Genomic DNA, 23934 nt, shown 5'->3' on the forward strand with positions numbered 1-23934 from the left:
TTGATAATGAACAGATCTGTGGCTGTGTAGGGACCAACACAGTGAAGCCGGCAGAAACGAGATCAGCCCAAGGATTTTCTTATCCTGGTATTCAATAGGAAGGGTCAAATGCAAACATGATGATGGCAAGCGCATATGGCTGTCCATCTTGAGGCCTGTTCAGCGCGAACTGGGTTTATCTGTTTGCCAAGAGCAACATGCTTTTTTCCCTTTAACCCTCAGCAAGCCTTCCCGCTTTAGCCTGGCTGACACATCACGGTTTATTTAGCAAAGGCAAAGCTAAATAAAGGCAGAGGGAGCAATGTGAGAGGGGCCAGGGCTGGGCTTTGTGAAAGGCAGGGATGCGGCAAGGGAGAAAACAGTTAGGAAAAGGCAAGTGTTTTGGTGCAGAGTTTTAGAGCGGGACTCGTAATGTTCAGTGGTAAATAGCCAGTTAATCAATGCCAGATCGTCTGTTGGACGTCCTCTTAATTACTTCAACCTGTGCCAGACACTGATATCCTTGAATCCTGAGAAATCCTATTAGAAGGTGCTTTGATTGGGGCCCAGCCAACATGCTTTGCAGGCTTTTGAGAAAGAGCAGCCCATGACGAGAGAGAGTGCCGATGGGCTGGGGCCGCCGGGGCAGTGTTGGGGATGGCACTGGGGGGGTGTCTCTCCCTATGTTGGGGCACCCCACGCAGCTTGTCAGGAGCTTGCAATGAATCCCTCGCTCTGGGGTGGCGTCCCAGCTCTCCAATTAGACAGGCAGCAGTAAGAACTGCTGCTGCTGCTGTTTTCCATGTGCTTTGGCTTTGTTCCTGTGCCCTCGGCTTATGCCAAGGCCTTCTGTATTTGTGAAAAGGCCGGGCATTTTTCTTTCTCTTTAAAGAAGAGGTGTCCTGGCTCCCAGCCCCTCGCGAGGTCTGTGGTTGATTTTGGAGGCGTGATGGAGGTGTGCGTGGCACACAGCAGGTGGACTTTGCTTTCTGAAGGTCACCCCTTGATTAAAGGGTCTTCAAAACCTGTCTCAACAGAGTATGAAGACCTGCACTTTGGTGTTTGGGTCTTTCTGCTGACTTGTTTCTGTGGGCTGAGACGGAGACCTGTGAAATTGTGAACAGGGGGAGAAATGAGAAGATCACTATTTGTCAGTTTCATTGGTCATCCCACGAGAAGATGAAGCAGCACATCTCTGGGAGCTGGGCACAGAATTAAACCATGAAAGTCATTGCTGTAGGAAGTTAGAAGTGTCCTTGATATAAATGGCCTATAAAAGGAAGTATAGAAATAAATTCATAGAGGGATGGCTGGCTATAAAATATGAAGATCCATGTGCAGCCTCTGGCTCGGAAAGTCCCTATGCCATTGGTTTCCAGAAGCAGAGGAAAAGATCAGTCCTTACGCTCCTCCAACATCTGCTGCTGACCACAGCTGTAGCTGCTGGTGGATCATGGAGATCGTAGCCCAATGCTGGAAGAGCACACTGGTGCCTTGGCAGGGAGACATGAAGAAGAGTCATGTGCTGGGGCCTCCAGCAAGCTGTGTGCAGCTGGACAGGTCTGCTCTGCTCCTCCCTCAGCCTCTGCGTGGATGAGCCTCTGCGTCATGGTCAGCTTATATTTTGGACTCGTGACTGGTTTGGTCTCCGCACAGGGCACTGCCACAGCCTGCTCCCTCTCTTACTGGTGAGCATTGCTGCAGGTGTCCTCTGCAGTCCCCTCTCCATGCCTCTCAGTTGAAGGGGGGTTAACACAGGTTGCACATAAGCCAAACTTGGCTTATGGGACGCATTGACCCTGAGCAGAGGACACACAGGCTCTGGTTGCAGGTTTTGGTTTTTATGTACTGCAGTATCTAAATTCTCTGCTTTGGAAGATGGGGTGTCCTTGTGAGGATGACTTGGGTTGGTCTGCTTATGGGTAAAGTCCAGTTGGGTTCAGGTGGAAAGCCTAAAGAGATTTTTTTTTGATAGGAAAGATGTTTCTGCTTTGTGCATATGAGCCTTGTTGGAGGAAGGGAAGAAGACAGGGAGAATTTTAGAAATTGTAATTTGCTTACTGCCTTACTCCCAAGGAATCCCAAAGAGCTTGTCTTTTTAAAGACAGGATTGCCTTCCTCTCCAGTGAAACAAGTGCCTGAGTAACTCTCAAACCCACATCAGCACCCACTAACAGTTTGTGATAGGAAGTGCAGAGCTTAATTACATTTTGGCCGTCTTTCACTTCACTATTCAGATGTTTCTTCTTCTGGGCTTGAAGTCTTGTTGGACTGGGGCAGGAAGGACCAGGGGAGCTCATTCGGCTGCTGCTAGTACGCCTTGCTTTTTGCTCGCTTCAGGGGTGGCTTTTGTGTTTAGACATCTGAGAAAAGATACCAGGCAGCAGGGAGAAAAGATGGTTGGACTCAGCACTGCAGCATGAAATCAAACTGGAACACGGCATTGGGAAAGCTGACAGTGCTTTGAATATCTTACTCTTGTAGGAAGGAGGACAGGCAGGACATTGACGCCTGCTTCCATGGGAAGAGTTGAAAGCCAGAGTTTACAAGGTGTGATGCTGGCTGAACAGGACCCCCTTGTGGGTAGGGGGGAGGAGAACAAGTAGGTGACAATCAGGGAAGCACACCTGGGGAGATGACTGGTGGGAGTGAGGAACGGGCCTGACGGGCATGAAAATCAAGCGGTGTCACTGAGGAGCTTGCTTCTGAGTGTCTGAAACAGATTGTGGGAATTGCTGCATCACTTTTCATCGAGCCACTTAGCCAGAAGCTGCAGTAGTCCTGGTTTCAGCAGGTCGTCCTGCTTTTAGCAGGTATAAAGCCCCTGGGCTGTATGCGTGGGTTGTGTCCTGTGACAGCAGCAACTAGCGTTCATTTGTGCATTTGGTGCTCGGTAGCAGCCGGGCTGCCCACTGAGCAGTCCCAGCCTCAGTCTGCAGTGAGACAAATACTGTCTGGGGCAGTGTTTTAAAGCCGGGCTTTGGAGACACTGCTGGTCCCTGCCTGTGCCAGAACATGGCCTGAAAGCTCAGGAAAGACGCTAGGCACGGGTCCCTGGGAGGATGCTGCAGCCCAGCACTGGTGCCCCGACTCCTTCCTGCAGGAGGGACCAGTCCTGTTGTTCTCCCAGTGGCTGGGAAGCACTTGGGGTGGCTTAGTGGGAAATTAGCCAACTTTGCAGCCAGTACTCCTCTCTGTTCCCAGCTACTGCGTGCCTGGCTTCTCCTTTTCACAGGGAAACACAAGCATCTTCCAGCGTAGGAGCTGGCAAAGGGGTTTGCGGGTAACCTTTCCTCTGTCTGGGGGCACGAAGGACCTTTGCGCTTCCTGGAAGGGATTTCAAGCACCCCATGCATCGGATGCAGGCTTCCTGAGCAGGGCTTTTCTGTTCTTCAGGCCACCTGGAAGGATGTGCCAGAGGAGGCTCGCAGCGTGATTGTTTGTGAACGGTAGCTGGCACTAGCGCAGCCTGCGCTGGGTGGATGGAGGGGGACGTGGGGGCTGTGTTTTGATTCTGCTTTTCCTGTTTGTTGTAACTTGGCAGAGGCAAAGTTTCAGAGACTGCAGGGGCAGCAAGATCCTTTTTCTTTTCTTTCTTTTCTCCCTGGCATGTACTGTGACACCTTCTGCCAGTAACTCTGATTTTTTTATTTTATTTTTTTTTTTCCAGTGGGGACAGAGCGGGGGGGGGGGGGGGGGATTGGTGTGTTGAGGCTCTGTAGTTTTGGAGCACATAAACCAGAATATTTAGGATGGGGTTCATTGTCTAGAGGGGAGACTTTCCTAAAAGCAGCACCCAGCACGTGAGCAACTGTCACAGGGGCTTTCGTTCCTGCTTCAGGTGGGATTTCAGTGGAAAAATTTTTGAAAAGGAAGAAGGAAAAAAAACCAAACCCAAAATGCACAAAACCCTCTCCCCAAGGCCAGTTCAGCAAATGGAGATAAAGCAGCAATAATGTCAAGTGCTCAATTAAGCCAGATGTACGTGCTTTAAAGCACTAACAGATGTGGCAACAGTGGCTCTAATGAGGTGAAGTTTTATGGACCGAGTGAGATGGAGGCGGGTGCGTGTGTGCCTGTGCTTCCCGACGGGGAATGGTGCAGCAGTGCTTTTGTTCTGGGGGCTGATGAAAGCCCTTGGAGGGTATGTGGGTGCTCACGACTGATGTTTCCCACTGTCCTCTCAGCTCCTGCCCCCTTGCCGTCGGAATGGCTGCAGTTACGGTGCTTTTCAGTTGTGGTGGTCCCTCTGAGAGCAGCGAGGGTGGCTTAATGATAGCACTCCAGGGCCATTTATCTAATGACAGCCTCCCATCTTAGTGCTCCCTGGAGGTTGTGGTGGCCCCCTTGATGTGCTCCTTTCCCCAGACCCTATGCCTGGGGAGTTACATGCTGTTAAATGACTGCCACATTTTGTTTTGCAAATCTGGGGGTTCAAAAATGCAGCAGAGAGCTGTGAGATGCTTTTGGCTGTAAGAAGATGGATAAAGGCTGGGTAAAACCTGTTATTCACATGCTGTACAGCACCTGCAATGTACAGGGTGAGTGATACCTGCTGGGGAGCAGCTGGCTGGGTTTTGGCGGTGGAGGCTCACCTGGGCCATGCTTTGACCATGTGCAGGGTTTGTTTGGAGAGGGACTTAAACATCAGTATGCCACAAACCAGCTGAAGCTGTCCAGCGTCTTGGGGTGAACTCCATGCGAACACCCATCCTTCTTGAAGCCAGGGGATTCCCCAGCATTTTCTTGCCAGAAGCTCAGTGTTTTAACTATTTGGCTTGTTAACACAGGCATGGGTGGTTTGCTGTAACTTGGGGACCACCCCACCACCACATACCAGCAGCTCATCCTTTAAAGGGCTCTTTGCCACAAGCCTGGGTATCTTCCAGGCCTTGAGGTGGTAGCCAGATCTCCCACCAGGAAAGGGGTACTGTGTAGATCAGGTGCACAGCAAATACACCGGGGCACTGTTGCTGAGCACGCTGGCTGGATGTATGTGAAATGCTTTCTGGAGCCATTTGAGCAGAAAGCTGATGGTTGCATATCTCAGCTTCCCTTCCAGTGGTTCAGCTGGCTTATCACATCTGTCTCCATCACTCTGTGTTTTGTGGTGGTCTGTTTTTTAAGCTTTGTAATGCCTCCCTCCTCCTTGGGAATGCGGCCGACTGATGTTCCCCTTTCTTTTCTTCCTTCCTCTACCACAGTTTTATGACTCTCTCTTCCTGCCTTTTGCTCAGCGGCAGTCTGCATACTCCCGAGGTTGGAGCTTGGGCAACTTCATGGGTGGCCCAAAATACGGAGTCGTTTGGAAACAAAGTGAGATCCAGCCCCTTTCTCTATAAAGGCAAGAGACCAAAGCAACGACACAGCAGGGCGAAGCAGCAGGCTGCCTTGCACTGCTTCCCTCCCACCTGTGTAGGAGGAAACTTCCCCTTCCAAAGGCCAAGTGACATTAGTCTGGCCATGCTGTAGGCTCTGGAGGTTGGAAGTCACTGAAGGACCATAAAGGTGACTTGCATTACTTGCATGTGCACGGCTGTTGTATGCCATAAACAATTATTACAGATCAACCAATCTGCAGTAAATTTCTGGCTTCTGGTAGCCTGTCCAGGAGTCTGAGCCCTTCATGGCATTACTGCATGTGTGTGTGTGTGTCATTCAGCAGTGGGACAAATCCGCAAGTCTTAATTTTGGCAAAACTCCTGTTTATTTCAATAGCAGTGTTATATCAATGAAGAATTCATGCCTAGAGAGAGGCAGTTGCCTTATTTCAGTAAGTGCACATAGTAAGTTAAATAGTAAATGTGCATAATAAGTACACATGCAAGACCAGGTTCAGTCCCACCTCATTCTGTACTCTAACATGAGGGTTCAAATTCAGCTCTGCCGCTACCTGGAGGAGGCATAAAACAAGGATTAAAGCAATCCAGCACCGTGACTGCAAAACTGAGTGAAATATTGCCCCAAGAACAGATGAACAAAGTATTTTGACATAACCTGAAACAATTGCAATGTTGTTTAGCTTGAACATCAAATGAGAAAAAAAACACAATCTGTGAACAGCTCAACTTGAGGCTTAAATGTGGGATATGGCAACTCGGTAATAGCCCAAAGGAGGAGGGAATGATAATATCTATGAGTGCTGGAGGCAGCTGGGAGATGCTGGTGGGCAGAGGAGACTCACAACTAAATTAGAGCAGATATGGCCTCTTTCCACCTACAATGCAGTGCTCTGGTTTTATTTGGAGGCACTTGTGCTTTGTCCCTCGGGAATGCAGGTTCCTGGGGAAAATGCAGTCACAGGGTTGGATTTGAGGCTGGTGCTTAGTGAGGGGGCTGCATGGGGACAGTAGGTCCAGCAGACCTTGAGAGGACACTGGTGGTAATTGCTGTTGGGCTCTGGCAGGGTTTCTGAGGAGAAGGTAGGAAGGAATTACCGTAATAATAGTCTGTTTTCAAAAAGGCAGACCTTGAGGAAATGCGCAATGAGATTTGGGTGGGTAGTGAGGGGAGCCCTGGACTGAGCCACCGTCTGGAAAATTGACTGTGGAAAAGTGAGATGCTATTTAAAAACTAGTAATACAAATGGCTGAAGTTCATTCCATTTGCATGCAATAGTCATAATAACTGGAGAAGCCAATGTGGCTGAGAAGGGAATGGAGCAATACTGGAGATAGGCGAGCGACGGCTCTCGCAGGCAGGGTGGGGCACTGCTCTGACCTTTTGGAGGTTTTAAGTATTTTTTGCTTTTCTTGTAGTATTTTTTCCTCCTGATTTTGAAGCTTTTCCACCTTTCTGCTGGGTGGAAGGTCGGACTTTTGGCCACTCTGCACACAGCCTTCCCAGAAGGCATGCAGAAATACTCTGTGATAGACTCTTCTGGTCATGCCTTGTCCAGAGTCGCTTCCCTACCAGCCACTGATCTTGGTGGGGGTTGTGAACAGGCACCAAAGGACACAGTCGGGCTGCCAGAGCCAGAGGACGTCTTCCTGGTGAGCTAAGCCATCCCTGAGGAGCCAGAACAGGCAGAGGGCATTGCCAGAAACAACCCCTAGACTATCTCCCCTAGCTTCTCATATGATAAAGACCACAAAGTTTCCCTCAGCCACCTCTCCTTGGAGCAAGATGTCTTGTACATAGCTAAAGCACCCTACCCAAGAGACACATTACGTGGGTTTGAAAACCCTAATGGGCTTCCTTCAGTAGCACATCTTTCCTTGGTGCAGGTTCAAATGGATTTTTGACAGTCTGTCTCCAGGTAACTTGGTGTTTGTTTGTAACTGTCTGCACCTCGAAAGGTAATCATCTTAAAATAGGAGTAAGAGTCTGAACAGGTTCTGTGTATTATACTTTTTCCAAAAATGTGTGAGGGAGGCAGAAATGTTCAGTGTGAATTTGGAGAAGAGTTTCTTGTTTGTGATTGTGTGTCCATCAGCTCATCAGTCCTTCATCAGCCCTTTCTGGTGGGCTGCAGGGTGTCATATCTGGAAATCAGCCTTGTTAAGATTCACAGCTCCTGTAACTCTGCCAGCCTCTGGCTCTCCTGCAGGAAAGAGAGGTGCAGCATCCCAATGCCAAACAGAGATCATCTAGATAATAATTAACCTGTAGGCACCCTCATGGAGGCTGCAAGTAAGGAAAGCTTGCATAGTCTGGACTGTGGGATGCAAAAACCCCAGTGGGCTTGGACTCGGGTTCAGATATGAGCCTGTGTTTCCTAAAACAAACTGGGGAAATAAAAGTAATTCAAACACAGAAGTAAAATCTGTAGGAAATGAAGGAGGTGGTTTTGTGGTCTGGTTTCACTCTGGAAATTGATAGGAATTGAGGATTTAGGAGCTGAGCTTATACTGGAAGTCAATGCAGGCTTTTTGGGGTGGCTGGAGTACAGAAGACCGTACGGATGCATGTGAGTGACTGGGGAAGGAGAGCAGAGACTTGGCCTGGTAAGGTTAATGGCTTGTTTCATCCAGGCAGAAGCCCCTAATGACTAAGTGGCAACTACTCTGGGGATTTTACAGATGGGGTCAAGGTCAAATCAGGAAGCTGCACTGCAATTAATTTAAGCTTGGATGTGTTTTCAAGTTAATTCATTTGGTTCTGCTGGGAAGGTTGCAGCTTTGTGGAGGACTAATGGGAGAAGTGTGTTGAAAGGGCTGAGATACAGTTCACTAACAAGGGGGAATGCTGTTGTGGTGGTGGGGAGCTCAGAGAGCCTTGCTCGGCAAAACCTTCCAAACATGTTAAGGTCTTTTCCCTGAGCAAGCTGCCTTTGCACATGTCGAGCACCTGCTCAAAACAAGTGTCATCCAGCCACAAGATGAGACCCTGTGGCTCCTCAGCTTCTAGGTAGGTCCAGAGAGTCTCTGCAATAGGTGCACCTCGGGATGCTCAGCAGCCCCACGCTCGGGGGAAGAAATGAGTGAAAGAAAAGCAGGATTGCAAGTGGAAGTTGGGTCCCCCTGCATTTTTGAGGGACCTGAACAGCGTTTTCCCTTATCGTTCTTGACATGCAGCAAACGGCTGGTGCGGGAGGGAGCAGGATGTTGCAAACAACACTTGCAGGCTTGCTGTTGGCAGGAGAAGAGCTGGAGCAGACCTTCCCCAGAGGTGGTTTGTCCTCTGCTGGGCCCACACAGAGTGGGCTGGTGATGTGCTACACGGCCAATCAGTCGAATCGTTTGGAAAGAAAGCTAACAAAACAAACCCTGCTATTTTATCTCTCTTCAGCCTGGCTGCACGTTTCCATGAAATGGTGGAAACTTACTATTTTTGAGAATTCTGTTCCTGTTTGAGATGTAGTTGGCATTTGCTGACGTGTTTGTAGATATATTGGGAGGTGGAGGGGGAGGAGGACTAATAGGGAGACAGGCAGTCATGCAAACACATGCACATGCAGAAACACATAGAGGCAGGCTGTGTTATTGCACAAGTCCTGTATCCTTGGGAAACCAGTCTACAAACATGATTTTTTTTTTTTTTTTTAAAAAAGAAAAGAGACTATTTGAAGTAAAGCCCAGGGGAAGGGACATCTCAGTCCCTCTTCTTCCCTCACCTGATACCAGCTCTGCTTCAGTATCACTTCTGTGCTTGCTCCAGGGTGCCAGAGGAGTTTGTGTGCAAAGGGCACAGGCACCACTACAGGGCACTGTGCGGTGGGTAAGAGGTTTTTCTCTGGCTCTGGACATAGGTGGATGGAGGAAGGAAAGCTGCTCTCTACAGCCACCAGGAATAGGCAGAGAAAAGAGAGCGCGGCATGCTGCTGAAGGCTGCGCTGCCCCAAGTCATGTCCCCGGCACTTTGGAGGAGCATAAAGCATTTCCTGCGGGATGCCCCAGCCAAAGGAAGGCACTGGGTGCCCCTTGGATCACCCCTCAGTGCCAGCCACTCAGGGCAGGGAGAGGAGCTTGCTAAGCAACCCCTGGCCAGAACATGCTGTTCCCTCCCCAGTCCTGCCCTCCCTGCTAGTAGAGATGGGCTGAAAAGATCTCACAGCAAAAATGAAGGGTGTTTGCAGAGCCTCAGGGCTCTTGGCCCCAGGGGATCTGAATGCTTTGTGGACAGCTTATCACAGAGGTAAAACAAGTTCTTGGAGACCAATGCAGGAGTTTTCTGGCTGTGGTGTACAGCTGCCTCACTGATGAAGCTGGTGTGATGAAATAACCCTGGGGAGTGCAGACAGGCAGAGGATCCCGGGAACCTGCCCTGAGGAACTCCTTGGCAGATGGAGAGGTGCTCTGTGCTGATCTCCAGCTGCATGTCATGGGAGCCCACGGTTCTGAAAGGTTTAGGAGACCAGCCTTCCTGCCAGCCCTCCCAAAAGCTGGGTGGTGTGGACACCCCTGGGCTGCCCGGGAATGCTGGCTGTGTGTCCTCTGCAACCAAATGAAGTGCTTAAACATCCACGTGTCACCTGTGTGGAACCAGATGAGGCTAAGCAGAACAGGCTGCTGGCTGGGGAGAGAAGACCAGGAGAGGTATGGGGGGATCCCTGTAGTTGAATCCAGAAAGGGATCACACATGATTCCTCCCCAGCTAGGCCTGTCAATGGCTATTAAACCCAGTCTAGATGCAGCCTTTGGCTCCTGAACTGCTGATTGCCAGGAGAGCTGGGGAGAGATTGCTCTGTAATTGTGTCCTTTCTTCTGCTCCTCCCCTGAGCATCCACAGTTGGCCTCTGTGAGAGATGTTATCCTGGGGCAGGGGGGCTTCTCTCCTCTACATCTCTTCTCCTCCCATCGCCACCTCTCCTACATGGTCCATTGCTTGTGCTCTCTCTGTGGCATTTCCCAGATATGATTTTTTTTGTGCGTTTGTGCGGAGTGAAACTTGAGCAGCTGCTTTGGTTTCGCCTGCCTCTGGAGAGCTGCATGTAGCCCGGCTTGATTGTGCCGGGGGCCAGACCACGTACCGGTGCCCCCGCGTTTCCTCTCCGCCGCCAGCTGAGAGGGATGCTGTGCCGTGGCTCAGTGCTTTGCAGTTTGGCAGCGGTAACCAGCAAATTCTGGGTCCTTTTTGGGGTAGGATGGGCCAGAGGGCCTGGGGGGGACTTTGTTCTTGGCAGCTCCTGCTGCAAGGAAATTGCAACGCCGGTATAATCCCTGCTGGCAAATGTATTCTGAGGTATCCGAGCTCCAGGTCAACAACACCCACACCAGAGCTATTGCACAGGAACCTTTGCCCAGGGCTCTCCTAGAAATACTTTGCAGACTGATGAGGCAGAGGTCACCGGGGCTGTGGTCGGGGCTTGTCTGCTCCTTCCCCACCTTCCTGCGAGTAACTCCCCGGCCATGGCTGTTGTGCATGTTAAAGGTCAGGTTTAAAGGCCCTGTCAGGTCTCAGGCTGTGAAGGACAAGTGCTGGGCTCCTGGCAGCCTGGGGCAGGCAGCCCTGCTCCTTAAAATAAAAAGTGGCAAGCAAAACCCAGAACAGGCATTTAAATTGTCCTGCGATAGTAGGACTTATGGCCACAAGAGGTTATAAGCGCTGGAGAAAAAGAAAAAAAGCTAGATAGACACACAACACTGCTCAGGGTGAAAAAATCACTCTCTGGATGCTGCATTCCCGCAGCCCCAAGTGCTCTCGCTCCTGTGCACGGTGCGGTGCCAGAGCAGGAGCGCAGGCTCGTGGGTTTGCTCATCGATTCCCTGCCCTTTGGACAACACTCTCAATATTTTCCATGCCTTTGTTTTTTACCATGTGCAACCCAGGATGAAGACCTCTCTCTCCAGGGTAATTAATGAACTGCAAAACACTTTGATGTCTTCAGAAGGAAAATGCTGGCCAATTGAGGCTGTGGTTGCTGCAGGAGGAAGATGTAAGCCCCGTCCAGCCTGGGACACAGCCGGGACCTGAGTCTAACAGGGCTCCAGGCAGGTTGTTGAATGCCACTTGGGTGAAACTTTCTGTGGGTCTGGGACCTTAATCAGCACTTAAACGATATGCAAACACCCTGGAACAGATAAGCACACACATGTGAAACCCTGTGGGCAAGCTGTCGTCGAAGGAAAATGAGTGCAGAGAGAGAGCAGCGCTGGAGAGGGCAGCTGTGGTCCTTGGCATGGTGTGTGTTCCCCGTGATACAGGCTGGCCCTCTCGTGCTAAGTGAGTGCTACTGGCTCGATCCTGTCCCGCAGCCCAGATACGCTTTGGGGCTCTTCAAAGGGATAAAGATGTATTTTTAACTTCAGGCAGCTGCCCTTTTTTGTGCGGTGCTTTTTTCTTCTTGTAGCTCTGGAAGTGGCAGGTTGTTTTCAAGCCCCTCTGTTTCTCAGCTGTCTCGGCAGAGGTGCCTAGAGGTATCAAACCAGGTTCCCAAAAATTTCAGCGCTGGAAATTGGTAGCCGCTTTTGAAACTGTTGGCGAGGCTGTGCAGCTCCCTACAGATGTTAGCTGATGGCCATTTGAACACGCTTTCATCTCTGCCAAGTCCTCGCCCCATTGAAGCCAATGGGATTTTTCCTTGAAAAAGGCCATAAAGAAATCATTTTCTTGGCATGGAGAGAGGTGTTTCATGGGCTCCACATCAGTGTTCAGGAGAGCTTCAGCTATCTGCTTTGATTCCTGCCACACTTGTCCCACCCTGCACAAAGTGCTCTACCTTTTGATCCAAAATAACACAGGAGATGTTTTCCACATGCCATAGGAAAATGGAAGAACTATAAAACTTAATTGTTTTGGAGTTTGGCACCACTCTGTTCACAGATATATTTAGCATGAATTGAAGTTGGTCAGCAAAAGGGCGTTTGCCAGGATGACAAACGGATTAGGGTTGTATATCTGAGGCAATTGCATACCTGCCCATCCCATGCTGGTAGAGTTGATGGGTGGCTTCATTGATTCATGGATAGTCATAAGCAAGCACGCACAATTTAATTCTTTTGGGCAGTGTTAAAAAGCATTATCTGGCTGTAAAAGGCGTTGTTTGGCTCATGGCATGCTCTGTGTTCTCCCAGCCTTGAGGCTTGGTGCCTCCAATCTTGTCATTGCTACCTGGCCCATTTGCTCTTTGAAATGTGGTCCATCGCACCTAATGCTCAGCCCCCTCCTGCTCATGCAGCTCATCTGTGAAGGAAATGCTGGTACTTTGCACCTGGGCCCAACTTATTCTGTCCTGTCTCCCTTCCCCAGGGATTGAGCCATCCCTGTAAGCCCCCGTCAGGAGAGCTCATCCTAAGAGCAGCACCGGGTTTGGGAGAGAAAAAGCTGTGATGGGGCTCTGGCGTCAGCCCCATGTGGATGAATCCAGCTCAGCAGCAGGGTGAGGGTATGGCTTGCTGTAGCCGGCTCGGCCTTGTAAACGAGAGCTCGCCATTGATAGCAGCTAGACCTTCCTGGCCTCTGCTCCAGCCTTGCTCCTGTGATGGTACCTGGCGAGCCAAGACCAATCTCTCCTGCCCCTGGGTGTGTTCATGCACATGTGCTTGTACACTCTGCTCCCATCGGTGGTTTTCTTTGGGCTGACATTTGTTAGCATTGGAAAGTGAGAAAAATGAGCAAAAATATTATCAGAAGCAGGTTTTGTGAATGAATCAGCCGACAAGAGGCTTACCAGCTCGCCTTCATTTACTAGCACAGTGCTTATTTGGGCAGATGTCTATATATTTTAGTTGGAGGCAGGAGGGAGTGAGAATCGATGGGGGAAGGCACTGCTTCCAGTTTGCTGCTTTTCTGTCAGTTTGTACCAGTGGTTTTCTGAATGAAGCAGGGGACTGCAAAGTGTCTGAGATGCTACCCTGCTTCTGCGCTTGTTCTTCTGCTGTTGACAGCTTGGTGGGACACCAAGGAGAGGAGCACAAAAGACTGTCGAAAGGCTAAAACCCTCCTAAGCAGCTCATTGAGGATCAGAGCCTGGCCAGCCTTGCCCGTCTCTTGCACGGTGCTTTTTCATTTGATCCTGTCTGAAGGGCGGCCTCATGGCCTTCTCTCTTCTCACTATGTGTTTCTAATTAACGGGGAGACTGGTGTATAAACAGAAGATTCCTGCTCAAAATATTCCTTGTCCGGCTCCTAGGATGACAGCCAGACAGCAATCGCCAGGCAGCAGCCCAGACTTTGAGCTCGCCCATCTGGCTATCAAACCTGGTCCCAGTTCTCATCTGGAACCAGTATTGAGGAAAGTCATGGACTTTGCCAGATTGGTTTTGCCCCGTGTTTTCTTTTCAGTTGCTACCTAAGCAGCTAAAAACCTGCAGACCAAATGCATTTAGTATTTCTGGGAAGTGGGATGATCCCGGTATTGGGAGATCTGAGGCCAAAATGGTGAGGAAGTTCAAAAGTATATTGGACAAATCCATCGAGGGATGGGCCTGTCAGTGGCTTTTAAATCCTCTGGGTCAGATGCAGTCTCCAGCCATGACAGTGCTTTTACTGCTTGTCTGCAGTACAAATTGGGAATGCTCCTTCTGAGGTGTGTCCCCAAGCAGCTGCTGATGGTCTCTTGTGGATGGTGTGCTGGGCTGGGGTGGTTCTTTGATCCTGCTCACTCGGGCTGTTCTCTTGCCATCAGTCTGCAGACATTTGCTGAGTAAGTTCAGACAAAACTCTTCTTGCAGTTTCCCCTGTTGAGCCTGGGGCTGTCACTCCTGAAAAGAGCTTGGAAAGCTGTGGCAGAAATAAAACACTTGCTATTATGATTTTTCAATCTCTGTCATGACAGTAGAGCTATGCTTTGACAAAACATCACGATGCATCTTCTGAAAAGACGAAAATGTTAAAATCTGTAAATGCTCTGTGTGTTTGGTCTTCCAAGAAACAGGAGATATACATAAATTAAGCATTGTTACATGAACTAAAGCATCGCTTGCCCTCTGTTGTGCACAGTTTGATGTGATTTCTTTACTTCTATATAAGTGCCTGAGTTCTGGAGTGCTGGAAAGGTGAAATTGGAGGTGCTGAAGAGAATGCTGATGTTGGGAGTCTGGGTGCTACAGTTGCTCCTTGGCATGTGCTAAAAGACGTTTCATGTTTCTCACCACTGTGACAGGACCAGAATGGCCTGGTCTGTTACTGGTGTGGGGCCTGTGGAGGTGCTGAGGAGCTCCTATATACAGAGATGTATGTAGCCTGGGCTATTGTGGTGAGAGGTGATGTGTGTTGCATGGGTTGAATCATAATGTAGACTGGAAAGAACCTCTGGAGGTCTTGGTCCAAGCCCCTGCTTAAAGCAGGGCCAGCTTCAATGTTAGATCCAGCTACAGTTAGGCATGCTTGCTCAGCCAGATCAGACCAGGCACCGAGGAGGGGTCAGCTGTCAACTTCTGGGCTTGTGGAGCAAGCAGGAGGAATTGAGATCTGTCCTTATTGCCACCGTGAAGTCCAAAGGGACTGGAGTCTGCAGCATTGCAACCATCGTGTCCTACTTTGGCAAGGGTTGCTCTCAGAAACGGCACCTAGTGAACTAGGAAAATGCACAAAGCAGAGAGTGGAGGAGGTGGAAAAAGTCCAGTATTTATCCCCAGATTTCTGCTAACTCATTTTGAAACAGCTGAAGTAGCTGGGGGTCTTGCGGCTTGCAGCAGTGGCAGAGTTGGGCCCAGGACATGTGGGGCTCTTCCACGGTCAGCAGAAGTGGCCAAATGCAGAAGTAGGTAGAAGATAAATGAGTAATTCACTGTATGACAAATGATGTGAAAGACGATACAGGAAGGACGATCACTGGAATGGCAGGATCTCTGAGGGAAATTAGGGTGGCCATAAAACAGAGGCAAGGCATTTTTGAAAGCAGACCTGAGAATTTATTTTAGCACGTTAATATTGAGTAAGTATTCCTGGAGATACTCTGGGGGATGATAGATGGACTCAAGGTATTGTTACTAGTCACTGTGGTTTTAAGTTTTGGAGCTGAAGTACACTTGGCATCCTTAACCCAACTGGACTTCTGATGGGAAAATTACATTCTTTGGGAAGTAATTTAGAAGGTCAAAGAAAAACCAGAAAGAACTTCTCCAGCAGTGATTTCCCCTGCTCTCTAAACTGTCTTTTAGTGTGGTAATAACTCCAGAATGAAAGGATCTATTCTCACCTTCCAGATGAAAGGGCTAATGCAATTTAAAATTTTTGCATGCAAAGATTTTTATGGCTTGGTAACCGGCCATGCTTGAAAGCGATCCAGGATGGGATGAACATGTGAGGGAGTGCCTGGCTGAGCTTGACCCTTTCCTTGTCTGCCCTGTCCTGCAGATAATGGCGATGATCGGTCTGAGAGCATCCTTGCTGAGAACCATGTGGATGGCACCACGGGGATCCTGAGCGGAGCAGGTGGGAGGAAGCCTGTGAAGACAGGCATGAAGGAGCTGGCGGTTATGATGGAGAAGGTGAACGAGCAGCAGCGGCAGATGGGCAAAGTCGGCAAGGCCCATCACAACCACGAGGACTCGAAGAAGTCACGGCTGTCGACAGGCAGGGTGAGAGGGCAGGGGTTTGTGGGGAGCTAGTGGAGGCAGCTATGGGCTTGCTGGGGAAATGCTGAATGCAAAAGCCTTAGTATCATTTGTAACAAACGGTCTTAAAAAGAAAAAAAAAAGAAAAGAAAGAAAAAAGGGGGGAGAGAATAAAAAGGAAAAGCAAACGTTTATTTTGGCCTGAAGTTGAGGCTGAACACACCATCTCTGATGAACTTTGATGTGCTGGCGAGGAGGTGTTATTTTTGTTGCAGCTTCACCTCCTGACAGCAGAGCTGGAGAAGGGGGGTCTTGCTGGCTCAACACCTACCTCCACAGGGGTCCGAGTGTGCCCTTTGCCCATGGACCAGCTTTCTCACACCCCTTTTCCCTAAGTAAGTGCCAGGGATGGCCCAAGGGAATTTGGGAGGTCGTAGGGTGTCTGCCTGCTGCAGGGCAGCCCCAGTCCAGGTTGAAAGGGGGCCTAGAGCCTCTGACGATGGGCTGTGGGGCTGTCACATAGCAGGGAGAGTGCCCGGAATCTTCCCTGTCCCCTCCTTCCCTGTCACTCTCTACCCTCCAGTCCTTGGCCGTGGTTTCCCTCTAGTGGGCAGCTTGGTCAAGGCAACTAGATGGGATGGGGATGGAGAACCACCCCAAGAAGTCCATAATACATCTCCCTATAAACCGATAGGGCATTATATCTGGGGAGTGCAGGGACAGAAAGGGGCTTTAAAAGAGCCCTCACCCCCCCAAAGAACAGGCAAAGCAGAGGTTCAAAATAATGTGCAGGGACCATTAACTTAGAGAGCTCCCACACTGCTGCTGCTCCTTTGGGGAAAAAAAAACAAAAAAACCCCAAACAAATCTGCAATTATAAAAGCAGAGAGGTGTGGAGTCACTCTGGCTCACATCAGGTGTAATTCAACCAGGCTGCCTTGGCCGGGAGCCCTGACTTGGGGCTGCTGTGGAGCAAGAGGGATGCTTCCAGAGGCTGGCTTCACTGGGTGCTCTTGTTCCCGGGGCTTCCCCTCCACTCCCATGGGGTCTCACATGCTTTGAGTTGCACTTCTAGGCCAAAACTGCATCACGGGTGTGGGATCTGGGCTATGCTTGTGGAAACCCTCCTGGTCTGTCTGGATTAGTCCTGCTTCACATCACTTGTCACCACCAGTGGGACCCATGGGAGCATCTCTGAGGCGTCTCCTCTTCCTCTGTGCTTCCAGGGCCTGGTGTCGCGTTGGCTTTTTGCCACATGAGGCACATGGGAGAGATGTGCATGTCTCCCCACCTCAGCATGTGCAGACGTGCCTTTGGGTGCCTGCAGGTGCAGTCACCAGCAGGCCCCAGTGGCAAACCTGTGTCCTGAGGAGGTGCGCACAGGTGTTCATCCTTACTGGTGTTTCTCTTGTCCAAAGTGTTGATACTATGAATCGTCCCACATTGCCCTGATGGTTTTGTTTGTTTTCTGCTTTCTTGGCTCTTTCCAGACCCCTTGTCAGCAGGAGCTGGATCAGGTCCTGGAACGCATCTCCACTATGCGGCTGCCGGATGAGCGAGGTCCCCTGGAGCACCTCTACTCCCTCCACATCCCCAACTGTGACAAGCATGGCTTGTACAATCTCAAACAGGCAAGTGGGGAGCCCCAGGGCTGGCTGCGCTCCCAGCAGTGGCCCTTGGCTTAACACACATCCCCCCATGTGCAGCCAAGGGGGACACGCAGCAGCTCAGGGCTGGGCTGATGTCACACACGCGGTGTGAGGTGTGGGGTAAACGGCAAATATCACACAGGGTGTGGACAGGTTTAGTAACACCCAGGTGCATTTGCAGCTGCGGGCTAGCAAGTGGAGATGTGAGACCCACATCCACACGTGGCTACAGGCAGCCCAGGCATGGAGAATCTGTTTAGTTCAGAGCCCCTTCTTCCCCGCGAGAGCTGCTTATCTCTCCAGGTCTATTTTCATGTGCTTTGAGCCAAGTCTTGTCCTGGCTGGGCCCCACTTCAGGGGAAAAGCAAAGCGGGGCTGAATGCTGGCCAGTCCTGCAGACAAAGCAGAAAGCACTTCTCCTGGGGCCAGGAAGGTGCACTTTACTGGTTTTCCTCCACAAATTGAGGCTGGTCCCACAGCTCCAGGAGAGATTCCTTCCAGGCGAGGTTGGGGCTGGGGTGCAGCATGCTTCTGAAAGTATTTATGGGACCCAAAAGGATTCAAATGACTTAATGTGTGTCTGAATTTTGACTCCTTGGCTTCATTTATGCAAAACCAGCAGGTGTCAGCAGCTGAGGCATGGAGAAAAAAATGCCAGGAAAAACCTCTTGGGCAGCAAACCACCAGCTTATCCAAGGGTTGCTGGCAACCGTGTGTGAATAGTACCAGGATATGAGCCCCCCCTTACAGCTATGTGTAACTAAGCCCTTGGAGGGGACCCCAGAAAACCTGCTGTTTTCGTGGCTAAGCCTTTTTCTCAGGCCTACTTCTACCCCTTTACCTGGAGCATTAAAAAAACAAAAAAGCATTAAAAAAAAGTAGGATGCTCTGAGATAATTTCCATCTGTCCCTTCTCTCCTCCCTGTCCTGACTGGACCCTCACCCTCCGCCTCCCCATGAAGAGCCCCAGGGCCTGTCTGCATCCTCCAGCAGGGGCACGTGTAGAAGGGGTGCATGGAACAGAACTGGTAAATCTCCCATAAGGAGATGAGCTGTGTCTGGGGACTGAGCCCGGGCAATGCGGCGATGCGTCGTGTGCTGCAAAAACCAAGGCAGTCTCTGCTGCTCCTTGTGCCTGGGAAAAAAGTCAGCCTGCAGAAGGGTGCAGAAGGTTACACCCTGGTCACTGCTGCAGAAAATAGAGAGGCGACAAAAATTGCTTTCTCTTCTCCCCCCTGCCCAGCCCTGCCCTGCACTGGCTAAAGGCAAACGAGGCAAATGTGAAATGACACCCATTTCCTTCCTTCTGGGTTTCCAGAGCTGAGCATCAGCTCCTTTTCATTTTCTGGAAATGGGATGCCAATAAAAGCATTCCTAGTTTCTCCCACCTCCCGTGGGCCAGCACTTGGGTGGAGGGTGCATCCAGGCGCTCTCCTTCTGAGGAGACTATTTTTTCCCCTCTCTTTTCATGCTTTTTATTCCCCTGAACAAGGCTGCATTTTGACCTCAGTCCAGATGCAAAAAAAAGGCTTGAATTCAGCTTTACAGAGTGCATGCAGAGCCCAGCCTGCTGGAGTCACCTCTGTGTCTCGCACTACACCCTATTCAGAGATGTATCTGGTGGGGCTGGAGGGATGAGCATCAGGTTTGAAGTGCCTGCAGCCCTGCCAGGGCAAGAGGTGGATGATAACCATTAGGGCAAGAAACTTGTCTCTAACGCAGCGGGGCAGAGTCCAGGCCCAGATGCACCATGGTCCCTACCTCTGTGCTGGGATAGAATGAGACCCTGTTTGGAAACATTTGGGTCTGGCTATGGAGGCCTTGCTCTCACATTTAGAAGCATAGAATTGCCTAGGTTGGAAGGGACCTTTCAGATTATGGAGTCCAACCATCAACCTAGCACTGACAAAAACCATGTTGCTAAGCTCCACGTCTACCCATCTTTTAAATACCTTCAGGGACGACGATTCCACCACTTCCTTGGGCAGCCTGTTCCAGTGCTTGATAACCCTTCAGGTGTAGGAATTTTTCCTAATATTCAATCTAAACTTTCTTTAGCCTAGTTTGCAAGCGAGATGAAGCTCATGCAGCCCCTCTGACAGTCTGTTTCACCTCTCTTCTCCCAAGGATTTTTGATTCTGTGGGTGCTGATAGAGGGTGATGCATCTCAGGCACAGTTGTCTTTGTGGTTCATTAAAATCAGCTTTTTGGTTCCTGGCACAGCCCCTGGGGGAAGAGGTCCAGCCCTCAGCCTGGACCACTGGAGCAGTGATGCTGGTGCAGCGCAGACCCTGTGGTGTCTGAGTGCAGCACCCCTGAGTCTTACCTAAATCCAAATTAGTGCCAAATTGCTGGAGAAACCCCAGCTCTGCCTGTGTGCTGGCTTTGGGCTGGTGGGGCTGGGAAGGGGTTTTTGTCCCTCTTGTTTCCTCCACTGATGACTGCCCTGTCCCTCTCTGTGCAGTGCAAGATGTCAGTGAATGGGCAGCGTGGCGAGTGCTGGTGCGTGGATCCCATCCACGGGAAGGTGATCCAGGGTGCGCCCACCATCCGCGGGGACCCCGAGTGCCACCTCTTCTACACAGCCCACGAGCAGGAGGACCGGGGAGCACATGCCCTGCGGAGCCAGTAGACGGACGTGATCCTGCTTCCTGGAGGTGGCTCACCGTGGCCCCAGTGCTGGATTTTACATGGGTTTCAGCGTGTCTCTTTAGGCTCTGGAAGAGACTGGGGTTGGGTCCTGCGTGCTGCCCTCCTTCCCCTGCTGCCTGGCTCCTGGGGAGGGGAGGGATAACGGGAAGAGAAGGGCGGTGGGGGGGTTGCAAGGAGAAGGGACTGCTTTCCTATAGTCTTTCACCCAACGTAAACCAGAGAACCAGTCTTTTTTGCTCCTCGCTCCGCAGCCCTGCTCTCCCTGCTGCTTTGTGGCATCTTCCCGCACCCTCCAGCACAGAGCGCCGTGTGCTCCCAACACATCCCAGGGGACAAAACCCCTTGCTGTGGGTGGGACTGGGACAAAAAACAAAGGAAAAAAAAAAACAAACCACCCCACCCTTTCCCCCTCTTTCCCTCCCTTCCCCGAGACCAAAGACTGTAAATACTGTGTCGCCTGCCTCTTGCGTCCTGCCGGTCCCCTGCGCCCCAGCCCAGCCATCGGTCCTGGCATGGGATGTGGTGTGGGAGGGAGGGAAGGAGGAAAGCCCCTGGTTTCCCGGCTGGAACATGCTGGATCATCCCCCAAGGAGACATCCGTGAGGGAAAGGGCTGAGGATGAGACAGCCCCCCTGCAAAAAGCACCCTTGGATGCTTCCCTTTCTGGTGCTGGGGGACAGCCAGCCCCACAGGGACCTGGCTCCAGCTGCTGCTCCAGTAGACAGGGCCTTTGGGTGACGGCAAAACTAAACACTTGGTTTTCCAGGGGATTTGAAGGGCTATTGCCCAGTATTTCTTAGGATCAGCTTATGCTGAGGGAGCTAAAGTGAACGTGCTGGGGCTGGGTGGAAGGATGCCTGTGTAGATTTAGGATAACAAGCCAGGGAGTGTCTTTCTCTCTCTCTCTCTCTCTCTTCCTCTCTCTCATTCATTCTTTCTTTGTTTCTAGATAGGAAAAAACCCATCTAAAACCTGCACTCCCAAGCAGCTGCCTTTGTCCCTCCATTTTCGCTTGGGACTGGAGTAAGCATCTGCTATATTCAGCACACACTTTTTCTTTTTTTTGTAAGTAAATTGCAGTATATATCTTGCTTTGTAAAGGCCCTGACACACATGCACCCCTCTGCCCACACACACATTTGTGTAGATTAAATCCAAGCGATTCCAGGCGCTCCGAGAGATTTTGTGCTGGACATGCCACTCTGAGGAGATACGTGTCTCTGCTGGTATTTCACCTGTTGATTTCTTTCTGTACAGAACACACCAACACTGAGAATAAATAACTTCCCCGTTGCCTAAGCAAGGAGATTTTATTGTTTTCTTCCCTTCGTTTTTCCCCCTGTCCTTTTTAATGTGGATACCATTTGCAGAGCGATTGCAAAAATCCTCTCCTTGCACTCTTGGGCTTTCCTTAAATGAAATCAAGCAGGAGTGGGGGAAAAAAGCAACTCCAAGATCCCTCCAGATCCCAGGTCCTCTGCGGGGTTAGCCACTGGTGACTGCCAGCACACTCCAGAAACACTGAACAGTGCTGGAGAAACACCACATTGGGGTCCCCACTGCTGATACCCCCTCATCTGGGGACATTGATTTGGAGAAGGAAAAACAAAAAGCCCAACGGGCTCTGGAGGATGGGGAGCACTGGGCTTTGTTGCTTTCCCCCCCTTTGCCCCACATTTCAGATCACAAGTATGATGGGCACAGGTGGTCCCTGCAAATTAAACCCTTCATGACTTTGCAAGGGTTTGGATGTGGCAGTGGAGGAGATGGGGAAAGGACCCCCTTTGGAAAGTCAGGAGTGGGGTGTGTGCACGTGGATGCGTATGAGAGGGAGCGAGAGCGAGCGAGAGAGAAAGAAAACACACCTGCATGCAAAGCCAAGTAACTGTACAAATGATGCTACCTGTTTTCTGTTAACATCTGAGGGTGTTCTGCTTTTTCATGTAAACCTTGCACATGCTGGCTCTCATCTGCAGTTTGTACTTTTTGGTTTGTTTAGGAATCAGGAAGTTTTCTTTTGTGTTTTTCTTTTTCTCTTGGAAAAGCTGAGCTGCATAAAGTTGGAATAAATTAAATGGGATGCCAGAAAACTGTCATCTTCCCCCTCCCCACTCCCTTCTGTTCATAGGACACATTTCCTGATGCATCACACGCAAATTCGGGACTGTTTAGCTTTTGTCCTGGGGGTGTTCTAAATACCGAGCTCGACGAGCAGCAATGGCAGGTGGGCCTTTCGTCATTACTGGTCCCAGTTCTGTGAGCAGGGAGGAACTGGTGTCAGTCATCAGCAGGCCTGCTATGTTCCTGCTCCATACATGGTACCTTGTGAGTCTGCAAAATGCAACTGTGCCCTCAAGTTAGCATCTGGCCAGCACGTTTGTAGAGACCATCTCCCTGCCTAACAGCAGCTAGATTTGGTGGAAAAGGGTGGTTGTGTCCTCCTTTGCTGGGCAGAGAGGATGGCAGTGTATATTCCCTGCCCGCCATGATGTTCTTGAAGCTCCCTGAGCTGCTGAGAGGCTGCACAATATTTAATATAAATAATATAGTTAGTATAAGACTGTATGGCTATAGCTATGCATATATATAGCTATATATACATACATGCATATAGCTATAGCTTGTGGGTAGGAGTATGACCTACTAGCCCGCTAGCTGGGGTTTAAAAAAAAAAAAAAAAAAAAGAGCACTAACTTTTTGGGTGGAAAGCCCATTTTCAGTGCCTGTGCGGCCGAAAGCAGCAGCAACGCCTCCCTGCCCAGCTGCGCAGGCAGCGCAGGGAGCGCAGGCAGCGCAGGCAGGCTCGGCGCGCCGCCTGCTGCCGGCTGCGGCTCCTGCACCGTGGGGTGCCTTCGGGGGAGCGGACCCAGATTTGCGGGGTGACATGGGGGGGCGGAGGGGAGCAGCGGAGTGCAGACCCCTCCCACCTCGCTCCCACGGGGTGGTGGGTTTGGCCGCATCCGTGCTGTGGGGTGAGAAAGCCATCGGGGAGCAGGGGGCTGTGCCAGCCCCCGAGTGGTGCAAACAGGAGGGGGGATATGTTTTAGCACACCCCTGGCAACCCACGGTCCCCAGTGGGGGCTAAAAAAGCCGGTATTGCATCCCACTCTGCTCTGGGCACAAAGGGTGATGCTGGCAGCCGGGGGGTGGAGGGGATGGGGGGCACAGGAGGCAGGAGATGAGGGGGTGTAAGGGAAGATGAAGGGTGATGGCTGTGTGGGTGGAGGGGGAGGCCGGATCCAGCATTGGGGAGGACATGGGGCAGTGGGAAGGGCCCCGAGGGCTACCGTGAGGTGTCTGAGGACCAGTCTGGCTGGGCTGCCCAGAGATGGCACAGGGATGCTCCTGCACACCAGCACAACTCTCCCTGCTGCCCAGAGAGGTTGGATGCTCAAACATCATGATGTCCAATCCCAAACTGTAGGGCTCAGTTTGGGATAGCAGCTGGGGGCTCAGCATCACCAGCAGCGAGGCCCTCTCCCCCCATAACCCGGCTGAACGCAGCTGCCGTGCCCCACTGCCTCATCCACGCGAAGAAATTGCTAAAAAATACAGGGCAGCTCTACTTTAATGAGGGTTTAAACTCCAGCTTGCAATTTTACCACCGCCTTGGTGGGTTGCTCCGGTGTCAAAAGCTCTTCTAAACCATTGCCACCACATTACCCCACACCCTGGTCCTCCCCCAGCATCCCTATGGAGCTGGCTGAGCCCTCCCAGGGGCACAGCGTGGCTGGCCAGGGGATGCTCGGGGCCACAGCAGCTCGCTGGTGGGC

At 50.9% G+C, this 23934-nt stretch overlaps 1 protein-coding gene across 1 annotated transcript in view; it reads left to right on the forward strand.

The window, feature by feature from the left end:
• Positions 1 to 20525, forward strand: part of IGFBP2 (insulin like growth factor binding protein 2) — a 62523-nt gene extending 41998 nt beyond the window's left edge. The window contains exons 2-4 of the mRNA XM_074145541.1: positions 15661 to 15884; positions 17351 to 17491; positions 19974 to 20525. Of these exons, the coding sequence (XP_074001642.1) occupies positions 15661 to 15884; positions 17351 to 17491; positions 19974 to 20141 (533 nt within the window). The 3' untranslated portion in view covers positions 20142 to 20525. The remainder of the gene's footprint in view (positions 1 to 15660; positions 15885 to 17350; positions 17492 to 19973) is intronic.
• The last annotated feature ends 3409 nt before the right edge of the window (positions 20526 to 23934 follow it).

This window comes from Numenius arquata, chromosome 3 (genome assembly GCF_964106895.1).
Source record: "Numenius arquata chromosome 3, bNumArq3.hap1.1, whole genome shotgun sequence".
Classification (NCBI taxonomy): domain Eukaryota; kingdom Metazoa; phylum Chordata; class Aves; order Charadriiformes; family Scolopacidae; genus Numenius; species Numenius arquata.